The 17,450-nt window shown below is 43.8% G+C and overlaps 1 protein-coding gene across 1 annotated transcript; it reads left to right on the top strand.

The window, feature by feature from the left end:
• Positions 1-1,833: 1,833 nt before the first annotated feature.
• Positions 1,834-2,327, top strand: LOC126486792 (riboflavin kinase-like). Its single transcript, XM_050119283.1, has one exon. It carries the CDS (start codon positions 1,834-1,836, stop codon positions 2,299-2,301), a length of 468 nt encoding a protein of 155 aa, XP_049975240.1. The 3' UTR covers positions 2,302-2,327.
• Positions 2,328-17,450: the final 15,123 nt, after the last annotated feature.

Here is a 17,450-nt window from a genome sequence, read left to right as displayed (position 1 = left end):
CAATGGAATACCCAGATTAACATTCTTGCAGCCCAAAAAGCTTATGTTTCTGGGGCAGATATTATAAGGTATTATAAACAAAGGTCACCAGCCATTCAGGATGTACAAGAAATTGTACAAAGCAATTGACAAACCTTCAGGGGTACCAACAGCCCTACCTTTAAAATGGTTAATGAGAAACCAATATGGGTTAAACAATGGCCTCTAACAGAAGAAAAGCTGCAGGCTTTAGAACAGCTGGTACAAGAGCAACTGGATGCTCGACATATAGAAGAATCTACCAGCCCTTGGAATTCTCCTGTATTTGTTGGTTAAAAAGAAATCTGGAAAATGGAGAATGGTGACAGATCTTAGAGCTATAAAAAAGGTTATTCAACCTATGGGCCCTCTACAATTTGAAATTCCTCTGCCTTCTCTGTTACCAAAGGGATGGCCTCTCATAGTTATTCATTTAAAGGATTGTTTCTTCACTATACCTTTACAAGAAAAGGATAGAGAAAACTTTGCCTTCACAGTGTCTACTCATAATAATTCTCAGCCTACTAGAAGATACCAATGGTCTATCCTCCCACAGGGAATGCTCAATTGCCCCACCCTGTGCCAATACTTTGTCAGCTAGCCATTGGAAATAATACATAAGCAATTTCCTAAGTCTGTAATCTACCACTACATGGATGACATTTTGTTATCTGATTCAAATAAAGACACTTTAGAAAGGATGTTTGAAGAAGTAAAGAAAATCTTGCCTAAATGGGGATTACAAATTTGCTCCTGAAAAGATTCAAAGAGGAGATTCTGTTAATTACCTAGGTTACAGAATAGGTTCACAGAAAATTAGAACACAAAAGGCACAATTTAGGAGAAACCAGTTGCGGACTCTTAATGTCTTTCAAAGATTGTTAGGAGACATTTCCAATCTACGACTGGCTGTTGGGATAACATCTGATCTAATAATTCATTTAAACAAAGCCTTAAATGGTGACAAGGACTTAAATAGTCCTAGATAAATAACAGCTGAAGTGGGAAAGGAATCGAGATTGTTAAGGAGAAATTTAAAAAGGCACATGTAGATAGGGTGGATTAAAATCTTAATTGTATTCCAGTCATGTTGCCTTCCAGAATTTCTCCCAGAGGAATTTTAATACAGAGAGATTATATTGTCTTAGAATCGTTCTTTTTACCACCTAAACCAAGTTAAAAAAAATCAAAATTTATGTGGAAAAAGTCTCTGAATTAATTATAAAAGGGAAATTGAGACTTTATCAATTAGCAGGTATAGACCCAACAGAGATTATAGTGCCTTTTACTACTGATGAAATAAAAAAAGTTATGGGAAGACAATGGAACCCTGGCAAAGAGCTTGTGCTAATTTTTGGGGAGAAATTAGTAGCAATTATCCAAAAGCGATAGAATTAACCTTATAAAGAGAACTCCTTGGTTTCTTCTCCAAATTGTACGTGATGTACCAATAACTGGAGCCCGTACATTTTATTCTGATGCAAATGAATCAGGGAAAGCAGGTTACAAATCAGAAAAATTAAGTAAGGTGGAACAAAGCCCTTATAATTCTGTCCAGAAGGCAGAATTATATGCTCTTCTTATGGTACTAGGGGATTTTAAAGAACCTCTCGGCTGCGGAAGCCGAGCAGGTTCTTCGCTGCTGCTGAGTTCTGGTGGGGGAGGCTGTTCTGCCGGCAGGTACCAGTAGCATTTGCGTCTTACTCCCCCAGCCCAGCTTCTGCGGGGTCCCCAGCTGGCCTGGGCCCAGGCACCTCACTGACGGCAGCTCCTCCACAACCGTGGAGAGAGCCCGTGTCCCCCAAGGTTGGCATCATGAGGAACCTGCGGTTCTTTTGCCGCAGCCAGGTGGTGCATGGCTTCGGATGCGGCTCCAAGCAACTGGGCATCCCCATAGCCAATTTTCCTGAACAAGTAGTAGACAGTCTTCCGGCTGATATATCCACTGGCATTTATTATGGTTGGGCCAGTGTCGGGAGTGGAGCCGTCCGTAAAATGGTGGTGAGCATAGGATGGAACCCACACTACAAGAACGCGAAAAACTCCATGGAAACCCACATCAAACACACCTTCAAAGAGGACTTCTATGGCGAAATTCTCAATGTGGCCATTGTTGGCTACCTCAGACCAGAAAAGAACTTTGATTCTTTAGAGTCACTTAGTTCAGCAATTCAAGGTGATATTGAAGAAGCAAAAAACCAACTGGATTTACCAGAACATTTGAAACTCAAAGATGATAATTTCTTCCAAGTTTCTAAAAGCAAAATTATGAATGGCCATTGATGAAAAGTGCCTTATCTAGCCCCTCGCTGTCGGGTCTCATTGCTTGTGATACAGTCTCACCTTGGTCATATTTTAAATTGAGCCTTTCCCTGTAGCTGTCAGCTATTAACTCCATCATGTTTATAGTACTAAAAGATTCATTCAGAAATCAAGACTTTTTAAATGTAGTATGTGATGCTAGTAGTGTGGTGTAGTGGAAATGAAGTCTGTATGAGGGTGGGTGGAAAACCAAGCCTCTGTGGGAAATGAAGCCTGGTTCTCGTTCTCATAACCATGTGCACCGGCGCTGCTGAGCAGGGGCTTTTCCCAGGAATTGTGCCACACAGAACTTACCCCGGGAGGAGACTCTATAGAGTGTATTTTCGTTATTTTGTGTATTAATATATTTTTGCAGACCTACAAACTTGCGAGCTTTGAGTCACTGATTTCCCATAAGGTCACTTCCTTTAGTGTCCCAGTGTCTCTACAGAGCCTCCTCAGCTTGAAGTGGTCACACGTGTACCCGCATCGGGGCGCTTGCTTCTCTGCACAGATTTGTTTCATTTCTCTCTCCTTTTGAGACAGGCTTCCATTCTGTAGCTCCGGCCGGCTTCAGACGATTCGTAGCGGTCCGCCTCTCTTTGCACCGGGATTAAAGGAACACACCACCAAGCTTGGTTATCACACTTTCCTGAAAGGACGCAAAATATTTGTTTTCTCCTTAGGGAAACCAATAAAGGACATATTATATGTCACACATATGAAGTGTGGTCCTATTGTTTTCAGTGGAAATGTAAATCTGATACTCTGTATGAACCGCTACTTAAATCTAATTTAATAGTCACCTAAAGAGTCCTTGTAGTTTCAGAAGTGGAGAAAGTTTTAGCTAAATAATATTTCCCAGTTTCCCTCTTACTCTATCTTTTGGTGGCTTGAGTTATCAAAGTTGAAATTGGATTACTGATCATGTTGTGCCTGTCAGCATATTGAATCATTGTTTGCTGTGTGGCAATAGATTTGTTGTTGGGGAGGAACTGCCTGATGGGAGGGTCCATGTTAAAATATGAAGGCAATTTTAACAATAAACACACAGACAATCAGGAACAGGCTTTGTCCTGTATATAAAACACACATCCGATCCCATACAGGTCTGGTAGGTCCTCTATCACAAGGTGATGCAGAAATTGATCAATTATTGATTGGAAGTGTGTTGCAGGCCTCAAAATTTCATGAAAAACATCATGTCAATAGCAAAGGTTTAAAGAAAGTGTTTTCTATTACATGGATAAAGCTAAGGAGATATAAAGAGATGTGCTACTTGCTCTTTTTATAACCAAACACCATTGCCTGCAGGGAGTAACCCAAAGAATACACAAAGGAATGAGATCTGGCAAATGGATGTGTTTCACTTTACGGAATTTGGAAAATTAAAATATGTGCATCACACCATAGAAAAGTATTTAGGTTTTTAATGGGCAACTGCCTTGAGCTCAGAAAAGGCTGATTCAGTAATCAAACATTTATTAGAAGTTATGGCCATCATGGGCATTCCTGCACAAATAAAGACAGACAATGGTCCAGCATATGTAACTAAGAAAACAAAACATTTTTCTTATTATAATATAAAGTATATTACAGGTATGCCAAATAATCCTACAGGTCAGGCAGATTATAGAAAGATCAAATCGAACTATAAAGGATATGTTAAATAAACAGAAAGAGATGCAAAATACCCCCAGATTGCATAATGCTATATTAATCTTGAATTTTCTTAACGCTAATGAGAAAGGAACAATGGTAGCAAAGAGACATTGGATAATGGAAAAAACTTCTGAATTGAATCAACCAGAGTATTTCAAGGATGTGTTGACTTCACAATGGAAACCAGGAGATGTGCTACGTTGGGGAAGGGATTTCGCTCCTATTTCCACACTAGAAATATGGATACCACCAAAATTAATAAAGATTTGCTTTGAAAATGAGAAACCTCTTGAAAAAGAGAAATGACTAGCCGGGTGGTGGTGGCGGCGGACGCCTTTAATCCCAGCACTCAGCAGGCAGAGGCAGGCAGATCTCTGTGAGTTCGAGGCCAGCCTGGTCTACAAGAGCTAGTTCCAGGACAGGAACAAAAGCTACGGAGAAACCCTGTCTCAAAAAAAAAAAAAAAAAAGAGAGAGAGAGAAATGACAGCTCATCCAAAATGGTGACAACCATACAGATGGTAAGGAAACATTATAAGGTTGGGGTAGGGTTATACTCTTGTCTTTATAGGAAAATACACATCTTCAAAAATTCAAGAGACCCTGAATGTTTGGATGCTGACAGAAGGAAAAATAACTATCCAATAAGGATTATCAAGAAAAAAGAATATGACTTATGAGGACAGATGATAAAAACATATAAATATATTTATGAATATATAGAGCTGGCTTTGGAGTTGGACAATGGCTCTGCCCTTCTCTAAATCCATGCATATTGTTAAAAGGAACATTCAGAGTTTCAGTCCCATGTCAGGAGCCATCTGGTATGGGACAGAAGGAAGAATTTAGGAAAAAGTTTACTTTCTCCATGCCTATTTTGTCTATATCATATTCTTCATTGAATGTATGTCTATATTTTAATGTTTAAGTTTTCCATGATGAACAATAGACTTTCCTAGAGATCCTTTCCTGCAGTAATCTTTGAGGTTTTCAGGAGGAGGATGGGGCTCCACACCAACAACTCCACCTGGTTGAGATGACATCATGATACTGATAGCACTATTCCTAGACTGGTTTTTGGGTACCAGCTGCTAAAATGGTGCACCTTCTCATGACATTCTTGCCAGAACTCCAAATAAGAGCTTTGGAAAAGGCCCTATCAACTAATCAGAAATAGTTTGCAACTATACTAGACAGTAATCTTGAAACTTAACCATCATTTTACTTTTACAGGATCACATAAAAAGAACATTGCCCCCATGATAGCTGGAAGCAATTCTAGACGACGATGTCCCCTCTCCCAACAAAGTTTGTCCTCAGGGTTCGGAACACCATTTAGGGGTTGTTGATTATTACTTGTATAAGGTAGAGGGTTGGGGTGGAAACTATGCAGGCTCAAAAAAAGAAGGAAAAATAGAATGGGATAATAGATTATTTATTACATGAATAAAATAGTGGGTAATAGAGTGAATACTTGTGAGCTAATATTTATGGATAATTTACATTTGTATAGTTTTTTGTATACTGATACAAGTTCAAATTATATTTGTTATTTCTATTTACAATATTTGTACACCTATGCAAAATCTTTCTGTCAGATTGTATACATGCATGTTTCTACCTCTGTTTAAGACACTGTATATTGAATCAACTTTTAGGAAATATTTTCGTATTGCATTATGTATTATTCTTACCTCTGATCAAGATACTTATACATTGTTTATATTTTGAGGTCATTGTCCTCATTTGCTGCACATTTGTTTACAGATTATTTAATATTCTGACATGAAGTCTTAATTTTTAAGTTATACAGGTATTAAATATAAGTCAATAGTTTTTCATGTTTGTTATACATATAGTCAGATTAATTAGGTCCTTTAGATACATAGAGATTGTATTCTGCCTAGATAGGTAATCTTCAACCACTTCAAGGATCTGTAGATCGTGGCATTAAATAACTTAGGATTCTGTTGACATAAGACATGATTGCTCCTGACAGCACCAATCTACTCCTGAGAGAATTTGAGCACCAAAGACACTCCACTTGGAGTTTGTTTTCTTCTTGGCACAGTTGGCCTTTGGGTTGTCCATGCCTCAACCACTGATAAAGTACATGGTGTCCGGACTGGATAAGCAGGACACAAGGAAAAGGACTACCAAACCTTGCCAAGACAGGGCAAGACGGTTCTGGAAAATTTCCTGCCTCTAAAAATGGTGTCAGTTATGCTAGACTTTAGCCAAAGTTGTTGCTTCAACATTGCAAATGAGACTTTGGGTGATTGCACAGGTAGCCAATCGTCTCCATCATATACTGCTTGCTTTGGAAGCTGCTTGATTGCACTTCCTGCGTACTCAAGTAATATTATCTCCCTTCTCAGGCCTTCAATAGCATTGAAGATCAGACAGTCATAGTTACCTTCCTCTTATGGTTTAGCCAAGCCTATTTCCAATGCAAGACTTAGACTCTTTGAAATAGAATGTCTATCATGTGTTCCTTGCTTAATATTGTTTATGTTGGTTATAATTTTGTACTTGATTTCTGTTCCTATTGTATATAGTTTTGAATTGGGTTTGGATCTCTCTTATTTAGACAAAAAGGAGGAGGTGATGGGGAATCTTTGCCAACCAATTGTCTTTAAGAGGTGGAACCAAGTTAGGGTGTGACTTTCTGGGACCTGAAGAAAAACAGTGTGTGGCCCAGGTGCCCTCTCTGTGTGTGGTTCCCTCACAGCACAGCTGAGTTTGGACTTCTCTTTCCTGTTTCATGAGTTTTCCCCTTATAATAAATAAAAAATATAATTTTTTATCTTTTAGCTAGCCTGGTTATTTCTCGAATAGAGCTAACTTCTTCACCACATGGCAGCTCACAACCATCTATGACTCTAGTTCTAGAGGATCTGACATCCTCTTATTACTTCTAGTGGTATCAAGCATGCATTTCACATATACACACACAGACAAACACATGCCCAGAAAATACAAATAAACCTTTAAAGTGACTGACATATCCTTAGATAAGACTTAAATAAGGGAATCACATACACTCAAAATTTCCCAGCCCGTTGTTACATGAATTCATATACTTAACATGTCTACCTGATTAGCTCCTGAAATTGGAAGCCAGATGATTTTCCATTTTGAAATTAAACATAGAAAATCAAAAGATAGCCAGATGTAGTACACATCTGTAATCACAGAATTTGAGAGGTAGAGGTCACGGGACTGCCACAAGTTCAAGGCCAATTTTGGCTACATAATAAGTCTGGCAGTGCCCTATGTCAACAAAAGAACATAACAAAAATCTACCTTATAGGAACTGTGCCATGCATGCCTCTGAGGAAGGTCTCAGCATCACCATTTTTACTCCAAAGAAGGCAAAACAAAGATCAAAGACCCAGTAGCTTCCAGAGCAAGGACTGGACTACAGGTTCTTCCAGCTGTCAAGTTGGTTCTGGAACTCACTGATTTGGGCTAGAGAGATGGCTCTTAGAGAACATTCAAGGTTGGTGCGGCACTCACATCCAGCAGCTCAGAACCACCTGGAACTCCAGCTTCAGGGGATTCAGCACCCTCTCCTGGCCGCCATGGGAACCCACACACACAGCATATGCACAGACACACACACACACATGCATGAACATAAATAAACCATTGAAGTGCTACTTCATTCTATACCCCCTTTATGTAGGCAAGAATAGCAAGGCTTAGATATGTTTAGAAATTTGGTCAAGATGCAAGTTTGTTGCAAGAAATTGATGGGCTCTCTCTGATTTTTCTACTAATGCTACATCAATAAACTTCCCCTTGCCCTCTGAGGACAACAAATATTAATCAAAGGGGAAAGCTACTAGGACAGACTTGAAGGGAGCAAATACTGGCTCCTGCCCACAGAGGAATGTATGTGCTCCTTTACCTGAAAAGCAGTTGTTAAAGGATAACCATTTCCGCTGGCCACTTTCATGGAGATTCTAGGCTTGAAGAAAAAGAGATCAGAGTATTTCGTAAGAATGAGGAACATCATTTTATTTAGTACATGGTAGCTGAATGGAGGTGGGTCCTAGTACAGCCCCCTCCTCGATGTGGGGAACAAATCAAGAAGCTTGAAATCTGTCGCAGGCTCATTTCCGGAATGATTTCAGAGTCCTAATGTCAGTGAGTCCGAGAGGAAATGGGGGGCAGTTCCTTTACCAAGGAAGGATTGACTTGAGGTAAGCTTTTCCAGGCGAGTTCTAGGAAACCGTACCGAGCAATACCCACAGGATGGACAGTATCCACATTGTTCTGCCCAGAGAGGGGTATCACATTCCAAAACTTAAGGGAACCTGCAGGGGCATGGGAGACACCGCAAAACAGGTGGTAGAACAACCGCTCCCCAGGCACTAACTCTACCTCCAGGGCCTTCAGAGTCTCTTTGGAGACGAACTCTTGGGAGTGAGGCTCTTCTCTCAGTAGCAGGTCCTGCAGCAGCCTCTGGATTCGGGGGGACTTAAGCTGGTAGAGGTCCATGAGCTGGTAGAACTTTTCCATCCAAGTAGCCGGGTCTTGGGCATACCGCTCCTGTAGCATGCGCAAAACATGATAGAGCGCCACGAACGTCTCCCATGAAGGGAGCGCTTCTTTTTCTGAGACAGCCTTTGTCTTCTCCAATTTGGCCAGTTTGGGATACCTGCCTTTTCTCTTCAAAGCCTTGAGTTCCTTTTGAAACATTAGTGCCAAAGTTTGTCTGTCTACAGATGCATGAGCCCCTGTGAGAATGTCTCTTTGGGCAGGATAAAAGTGTTGCATCTCAAGGTCTTTGAGGACATCTGATAACTGCTGCCTACGGGCACTTCTGTGAGACTCATCTAGAAGTTGCCAGTGTTCAGCCTTTGAATCTGCAGTCCAACTGGGGCCCGAGGGTGGCATGGGTCCAGGGATTGGCACTGTTTTCCTTGCCATGGAAAATGTGGGGATTCCTACCCTTGCCCTTGAGTCTGGAAAGTCCTTGGACATCAAGGCAGGGGTTCTTCTATCCACAAAGGGATAGGTGGCTCCCAGATCACCCTTTCTGGTTGGATAAAGGTGCTCTGCGTCCTTGACAGTAGAGAGAACCTGCCCAGTCTGCTTTTTCCTGTAGGCCTTGGCCAAGAGATCCCAGCTGAAGGCGTCGGGGGGTTGAGTTTGGGTGGCTGAGACGATCTTTGGTTCTCTTCTTTTAATCGGAGGGATCGCTTTTAAGTGCAGAGGACTAAAAACCTCTCTCTTGGGTTGGGAACGATCGATTTGACCTACGTCTAGGTGCTGAACAATGGCCTTCAGTTTGGAAAGTTGTATCCCTTCCCAGTAACTGGGTGAACAGAAGTCTCGGAGGAGTTGGTGCAGCTGCTGGAAACCCTCCCTGGGGAGCTGTGCTCCTGCTTCCAGCCTTCGGAGGGTATCGGCTACCCAAGCCTTCTGAGAGACACTTGCTCCTGCATGGGCTGGTCCTTTATACCTTCCAGGAAACCTTTCAGGAGAAGAGGCAGGGGCCCGAGGCACAACTCGGTCCTTAGTATCCTCCAATGGAAAGAGCCAACCCAGCTTCTCAGCTTTAGCCTTCTCTGGTTGTAAGATAATGGGTAATTCCAATTGTGGTCTGTGGAGCTGCTCTGGGATTTGAGTCTCTAAGCCTGTTCCTGGGGCTTGTAAAAAATCCTTCCTGTCTTTCCCTGAGACCACAGTCTCTTGTCTTCCCCATGAACGTGGTCTGGGGAGTCCTTGAAGAAACTGATTCTCCCATCTTTCTCTCATCTCTCTCGGGTATATTCCCTCTTTTTCTCCTGGGGGTGACTGGGGTGGTATTACTAAGTGACTTCTGTCCTTAAGTCTTGAATCTCTCTTTCTGTCAAGCAAGTCCTCTTTCTTAGGAAGTATTTTCCAGCCAGTTATATCCTCCCTTTCCTGTTTTAAAATCATCTTGTCTTTAAGTCTCCTCTTTTTCTTCTTTTCCCTCTCCTTTGCTTCCTCCTCCTCCTCCTCCTCCTCCTCCTCCTCCTCCTCCTCCTCCTCCTCCTCCTCCTCCTCCTCCTCGCTCAGGCTCTCTTCCTCACTCAGGCTCTCTTCCTCACTCAGGCTCTCTTCCTCACTCAGGCTCTCTTCCTCACTGAGGCTCTCTTCCTCTCCGAGGCTCTCGCCTTCACTGACACTCAATACCTCCTCCCTTGGGCTTTCTTCTTTCAAGCTTTCCTTGCTCAGGCTTCTTTCTCTCAGACTTTCTTCACTTGGACTTGTTTCTCTCAGGCTCTCGTCTTCCACACTGAGAATCCCCTTCCCGTCTTCCCTAGCCTTGTCCTCCTCCCCCACATGCTCCAACCCCTCTTGGATGAGACCTCCCTCCTCTTCTTCACTTGGACCCTCCTGTGCACTCAACTTCTTTTTCACCTCAGCCACCCTCTTTTCCTTTTTTCTTTTTTTGGCCAGCCTTTTTTTTCTTGGTTCCTCAGCCAAGTCCCGCAAGTCCTCTGCACTTGAGCTGACCTCTCTCTCCAGGTATCTCTTTTTCTTTTTCTTGGGCACGGCCTCCTCCTCTTCCTCCTCGCCTTCCTCTAGGCTCTCCTTTTCCTCCTCCTCAGACCCCCCTGCTCTTTCTGGATAAGTCACGCCTTCCTTCCTTTTCTCCTCAGCCCATTCCTCATAGAGGTGGCCTCTGACATGGTCCACCAGCCACTTCAGCTGGATCTCTTCGGCCTCATCCTCTTCAAGGTGCTTGCCAACCTCTTCTAGCTGACTTTGCTTTAAGAACTGTACCTCCTCGAGTCTCGTCAGCAGTGACTTCATCTGGGCTTTCTCCAGGAAAATCTGCTCCTGGTTCTTCTTTAAGAACTTGCTGTCCTCCTCCAAGAGGGCTTTCTTGGTCAGCCTGTCACCTTCTCGCTTTCTCTCTTTCCAAGCCTGTTCCCTTTCTTTAGTTTTTAACCTCTGTTTCTTAAGAACATCCCACGCACGGCCGAACACTCTCATTCTGGAGAGCATCTCTTCCTCTGCCTTGCTGGTCTTCCTCAAAGGCACTGAACCCACTTCTCTAAGGAGCTCGGCCAGGACTTTCAACAGTTGCTTCACTTTCGCCTCTAGTTTTTTCTTGGCACCAGCTTCCATCTCTTTAGGATGAGCCCTGCTTTCCACAGCCTGCTCCTTTCTTCCCTCTCTGGCTTTTCTCGTATCCTTAGCAACAGGCTCCTGCTTGATCCTAACGCTAGAGGGTAATTTCCTCTGTTCCTGGAACAATTTTTCTTGTTTTTTCTTAATTTCTTCCTCTTTCCGGGTTATTTCTGTTTTCCCCTTTTCTAGCCTCATCCTTTCCCTGGATTTAGCCCTTTTTTCCAGCTCAGTATGCTTCTTTTCTAAGCCTCCTGGGGTCAGTATCACTTCCTCTTTTTCCTGGAACAATTTATCTTGTTTTTTTATAATTTGTTCCTCTTTTTGGGGTATTGCTTTTCTTCCCTTTTCGAGCCTCATCCTTTCCCTGGTTTTAGCCCTTTTTTCCAGCTCAGTATGCTTCTTTTCTAAGCCTCCCGGGGTCAGTATCACTTCCTCTTTTTCCTGGAACAATTTATCTTGTTTTTTTATAATTTGTTCCTCTTTTTGGGGTATTGCTTTTCTTCCCTTTTCGAGCCTCATCCTTTCCCTGGTTTTAGCCCTTTTTTCCAGCTCAGTATGCTTCTTTTCTAAGCCTCCCGGGGTCAGTATCACTTCCTCTTTTTCCTGGAACAATTTATCTTGTTTTTTTATAATTTGTTCCTCTTTTTGGGGTATTGCTTTTCTTCCCTTTTCGAGCCTCATCCTTTCCCTGGGTTTAGCCCTTTTATCCAGCTTAGTATGCCTCTTTTCCAAGCCTTCTGGGGTCAGTATCACTTCCTCTTTTTCCTGGAACTGGCCCTTGCCTTCACCAGGGTGCCAACCCTGCATTACTGACCTCACCCTCTCTTCTCCTCGAACCAATTGCTTTTTCTTTGCAGCCTTTCTCTCCTCCTGGAACTGGCTCTCCTTTTTCTCACTCTCTATTCTGTCTTTCTCCTCTTTTAGAACTGGTTTCTCTTTTTTCTTGGCTCTCTCTTTTCTTCCCTCAGTTGCTTTCTCATCTTTTAGAATTCCTATCTCCTTTGCCTGCTCCTGTTCTTCCTGTGTCGTCTTGTCTTCTGGGACTACCATGAGTTTCTCCCTTTGCCGTGATTTTATATTCTCAGGCACTTCTTCCACTTGCAGAGACAGTTTTTCTCGTAGGTTGGCCAGTCTTTCTTTCTCAGCTGCTTCTTTCTGTTTTCTTATTTCTTCCTCCTCCTCTTCCTCCACCTCCTCTTCCTCTTCTTCCTCTTCCTTCTCTTCCTCTTCCTCCACCTCCTCTTCCTCCTTCCCTCCCTCCTCCTCTTCCTTCCCCACCTCTTCTTCTTCCCCTTCCTCCTCCACCTCCTCCTCCCTCTTCTCTTCCTTTGCTAGCCCCACTTTCTTTTTTTCCCAGAATGCTCTTCTCCCTAACTCAACCATCCTTTTCTCTTTCTGGGCTCTTCTCCCTTTCCAGGTGGGCCTAACTACTTGGGACAGTTCCTTCATTTTTTCAAACTCTTCCTTCTCTCCTAGGTCCAGTCTCTCTCTTTCCTGATCTAAATGTTTTTTCTCCTCGGCTTTATCTTCCTCTGCCAGCTCTTGTCCTGCCTGCAGCTCTGGCTGCTGTTGTTCATCCTCTTCCCTGACTAGTCTTTCCTCTTCTTCTTCTTCTTCTGTAGGCCAATCCTGCTTTTGAGCCAGCATGCCCTCTAGCTCTGTCGGGCTCTCACTTTCTGTTGTTTCCTCACTTTCCTCCTCAGATGATTTCCCCTCTTCTGGAGAAGAATAATAGCGGTCCAGTGCACCCAGTTCCCAGTCATAGTCCTCCTTGTCCTCTTCAGTTCTCTCTGATACCCAGCTCTGTCTCTTCTCTTCCCACGGCTGTATCGTCCTTTCTCCAACTTGTTCCTCTGCGTCCAGGATCAGTTGCTTTTCTTCCTCAGCCAATTCCTCCTCTTCCTGCTTCCTTTCTCCCTTTTTCCTCTCTCTGCGCTTTTTTGCTAAGGACTGCATCCTCTGTTGCCTGGCCCTCATGTTCTCCTTTTGGGCTTCCATAATCTTTGGCCAATCCCACTTTTTCTTTTCCATGGCCGTCGTCCCTTCTTGTGTGTCTGTTTCCTTTTTTTCTCCAGATAGTTTCTTCTCTTGTATAGGCAGAGCCTTTTCTTCAGGAGCTAATGTTACATCTTCTGTAGCTAACACCTTTGGGGAGCCATCATGCCTTTCTTTGTCCTGCATCAATGCCTTTTCTGGAGAAGTTGGTTTCTTTTCATCCATGATCAGTTTTGTCATCTTTTCTCTTCTGCGTTGTTTCTTCTCTTTTCTCGGGAGTCCTGTTTCTTCTTGCAGTAACTCCTGGTCTTCCGCAGTTAACAGCTTTTGTGGGGCAGCAGCTGTATCTTTGCCTTGTGTCAGTGTCTCCTCTGGGCGGCCTGGTTTCTTTTCATCTGGGATTAATTTTCTTTTGTCCTTCTTTGCTTTCTTGGCCTTTATCAATCGCGTTTTCTCTTCGAGCTTTATCAACTCTCCTCTGTCTTCAGTTCTTTTCTCTTTCTGTTTGCCTGGTTTCCTGACCTTTGCCTTAAGTTTCTGATTACTGTCTAAGAAATCCATCATCATTTTCTGGTCTTCCGGAGAAAACCTCTCATGTTTCTCCAGAAAACGTAAGTCCTTTTGATCTCTAGCTGTCTCTGGCACTTCCTTCTTGACAACTCTTTTAGGCTTCTTTCTTTTGAAAACAGGTGGTTCCTGCCCAGCGTCCTCGGATTCTGGTGGCCCGGTTCGTGAGGCCTTTCTCCAGGCACGTAAGTCTTGGAAGAGAGTCCAGCTGGGTTGGTCGGTAAGCACCCTCTCAGCCAAATTCTCCAGTTCTTCGCCTAGGTCCCTTACCATGTCTGGATGAGAACTTGCTATTCTCGAAGTGAGAAGGTGGCAAATATCCTCTCGCCAAGAAGTCTTGTCTGATTGGCTCACACGCCCAGGGGGGCCTGCCAAGCCATGACTCATCCTTTCGAATTTCATCAACTCTTTGTCTGGCTCAGCAGGCAGTAGGGACCCCTTTGGCGCTTCTTTCTTGGATGTTCCAGCAGCCACCTCTGAAATGCTCTCTTTTGACTCCTGCTGTGCTATTTTTTCTTTTTTCATTGCTTGTTTCAAAAGGTTTTTAAAGTGAGTTAGTCTTCTCTGCTTAAGGGCCGCTTCTCTATCTATGGCCCCCAGGGCTTCCAGGGCCTCTCTGATTTTCTTTGCCTCCACTTCCCTTTTTTTCTCAGAGCTGAGTAGTTTCCCTAGTATTAAGGAAGCATCCTGGATGTCAGCTTGCATGGGTTTCCTAGCCCTTCTCTGTTCGCCTGACGTCATCGAAGGCACCTTTGGCAAATCTGCTTTTTTGGTTATCTTGGACACTTTTAGGGTCTTTCTAACTGCAAGAGATTGGGAGAAAAATAGTATGAAAATTGTAGAGGTGGGGAGACACTCTGTGACAGCTGGTTCAGGAAACTGCGATGGGAGTAATAAAGGCAGGAGGGACAAGGCGTTAGATTTACCAATGCTCATACTTTTAGCCAAGTTTCAAAAGCCGACTTTGGTACTGACACTGGATTGACCTTTCTCAGGAAGATTATCTCCTCTGACTAGCGCCTCTATCCCCCTCCCCCGCACGTCACTGTTCACTATTCACTGTTCCACTCTTTATGTCCCTTTGCTCCTGACCCTGCCTCAGGAAGACTGGCCCCAGCAGGTCCCACACATCATCACCCCTCCATACCAATCTTTCTGGTCTTTTCATGAGCACGTTTCCTTCTTCTCTTCAGCCCATCAATCTTTTCAGATTCTGACAAAGGTATAAATGTTTGCTCAGCAATCATCTCAAAGTCCTCGTACTTCAGCGACTCAAAAGAAAAACGGAGTGAGCAGCCTCTGTGTGACAAGGTCAGGTCTTCATTGAGCCTCTCCTTCACATGAGCAAGCAGGCACTCCATATCGCTAGCTTGAATCCTCAGCAGATGGCTTAGAGAGACAACCTCACTCATTTCTTGCCTACAAAAGTAATGAAGAAAAGAAGACAATACTGAGAAAGGGATAAGACAAAATTTAAAATGAGGGACAGAGCCAGAGGTGGTAGTGGTGGCTGTAGTGGCAGTAACAGTGCACGCCTTTAATCCCAGCACTCAAGAGGTAGAGGCAGGTGGATCTCTGTGAGTTCAAGGCCAGCCTGGTCTACTTAGTGAGTACCAGAACAGTCAGAGCTACACAGTGAAACCCTGTCTCAAAGAATAAGGGAGGGAGGGAAAGAGAAAGGGAGGGAGGAATGGATGAAGGAAGGAAGGGAGAGAGGGTTAGAAGGAGGGAGGAAGGGAGGGAGGGATGGAGGAAGAGAGAGGAAGGGCAAAGATGGCCCAATGTTTTAGTGTTAAGAGTACTGGCTGCTCTTCCAAAAGACCTGAGTTTGGTTCCCTGAACCCACATGGTAGCTTACAATCTCTAAAACACTTCCAGATCTGAAGCCTTCTTTTGGTCTCTGCAGACAGTGCACACACACACGGTATATATCCATATATCTATATACTGGCAGGCAAAACACACATACATAAAAGAAAACTAAAATAATTCTTTAAAACATTTGGTTTATTGAGACAGGGTTTCTCTGTATAGCCCTGGCTGTCCTGGAACTTGCTCTGTAAACCAGGTTGGCCCTGGACTCACAGAGATCCGCCTGCCTCTGCCCCCGAAGTGCTGGGATTAAAGGTGTGTGCCACCACCGCTCAACCCAAAAACATCTTTAGAAGAAAAGAAACAAGAGAAAAGGGAGCAGGAAATGGAGAGAGGAGGAAGCAAAGGGGAAGAAACAATTCATAAAGCACAAAGGAAGAGGCAGTGCTGAAGTTGGTTAAAGCAGAAGAGACTGAAGTAGAACACAGAGGAAGGGGAAAGAACAGAGTGAGCAGAAAGGAAATGTCCTTTTGGCCCCAGAAAACTCGAGATCTTCTTAAGCCCTCAAAGTCACTCAGGCAAATCAATCCCTTTTGGCAATCAAGGAAAAAGAGAGCGAAAGCAGGGTTAGTTGTTTTGGTGATGGTGATTGGTTTGGTTTTTAGAAAGTCTTTCTGTGTGGTGCAGGCTGCACTAAAAGTAACCCAGGTTGGCCTCAGATGTGATCCTTCTGCTCCTGCTCCTAATTGGGATTGCAAGTGATCATTCCTCCACTGCTCTTTGCGCCTATCAGGTTTTTACCCCGATATCTGATTCCCAAGCTTTTATTAGGTAAATGCTTCATCTGGCATCAACTCCTAGCAAGATTACCCAGCAGCTTTCAGAGCCGTCACTCCTCCGTGCCGCTGCAGTTCACTGTGGGTTTTCCAGCAGTGGTCCCCCGGCTCTCCCTGAGCCAACATTCCCCGGACCACAGTCACAGTCACCCGCTGCCAGCTCTGTCATCCAGGGGCCCATGCCCTCGCACACTATGCTCTCTCAGTCCCCAGCGGCATAGGAACAGCTGCGGTGCCTTAGGCCTTGGCCTGTGCGTCACAGCGGCTAGCCCGGCTATCTGGATACTCTGCCACAGCCACTCACCTCAAAGATCCACCCCACACCAGCTCTGAGCCTCTCAGTGGCACAAGCACCTGGGACAAGCGTAGTTAGCCCAGATGCCTGAGCACTTCGCTGAACACCCCGCTGCTCCCCCCTCCCCAGAGCCATTGCTGCTACTGGCTACTCCCACACAGTTCCATCGTTGCTGCTAAGGGAAACCTGGAAAATCAGCAAATCTGGTGAAACATAGGAGAATTCTTAAGGGGGCATTTTTTTTTCTCACATTAAGAAATGGGAAACAGGGCTGGAGAGATGGCTCAGTGGTTAAGAGCACTGACTGCTCTTCCAAAGGTCCTGAGTTCAATTCCCAGCAACCACATGGTGGCTCACAACCATCGGTAATGGGGTCTGGTGCCCTCTTCTGGCCTGCAGGCATACACACAGATAGACTATTGTATACATAATAAATAAATAAATATTTAAAAAAAAAGAAATGGGAAACACAGTTACAATGAAGAAGGTTAGGTCTCTGTATGATTACACAATGGATGATTTACAATTGGAACAATTAAATGAAGGGATAATCAATTTAACCAGGATTGGCATAATGTTCATTATCATTTTGATAATCTTTATTGCTGGTTTGATAATTCTTGGTTTATCCTTTAATAGGTTGGTTGATATGAGTGCCAAGGTACAGACCTTAGAAAAACTTATTAAAACAGATCATAGAGATACTCAGATTCAGACAGAGGAATTTAAAGGAGAACCAATCTCAGCATTGCATTCAAACTGCCAACTTAAATTTATCCAGTAACAGTACAGGAATGGCTGCCAAATGATAGATACCCTCAAGGTTGTGCAAGACCTGCATTGACTCCT

Source organism: Alexandromys fortis, unplaced genomic scaffold, assembly GCF_014885135.2.
Source record: "Alexandromys fortis isolate MF-2015 unplaced genomic scaffold, M_Fortis_MF-2015_v1.1 scaffold_140, whole genome shotgun sequence".
Lineage (NCBI taxonomy): Eukaryota > Metazoa > Chordata > Mammalia > Rodentia > Cricetidae > Alexandromys > Alexandromys fortis.
Note: the sequence above shows the minus strand (reverse complement) of the source record. Positions and strands in the feature narration are given on the sequence as shown.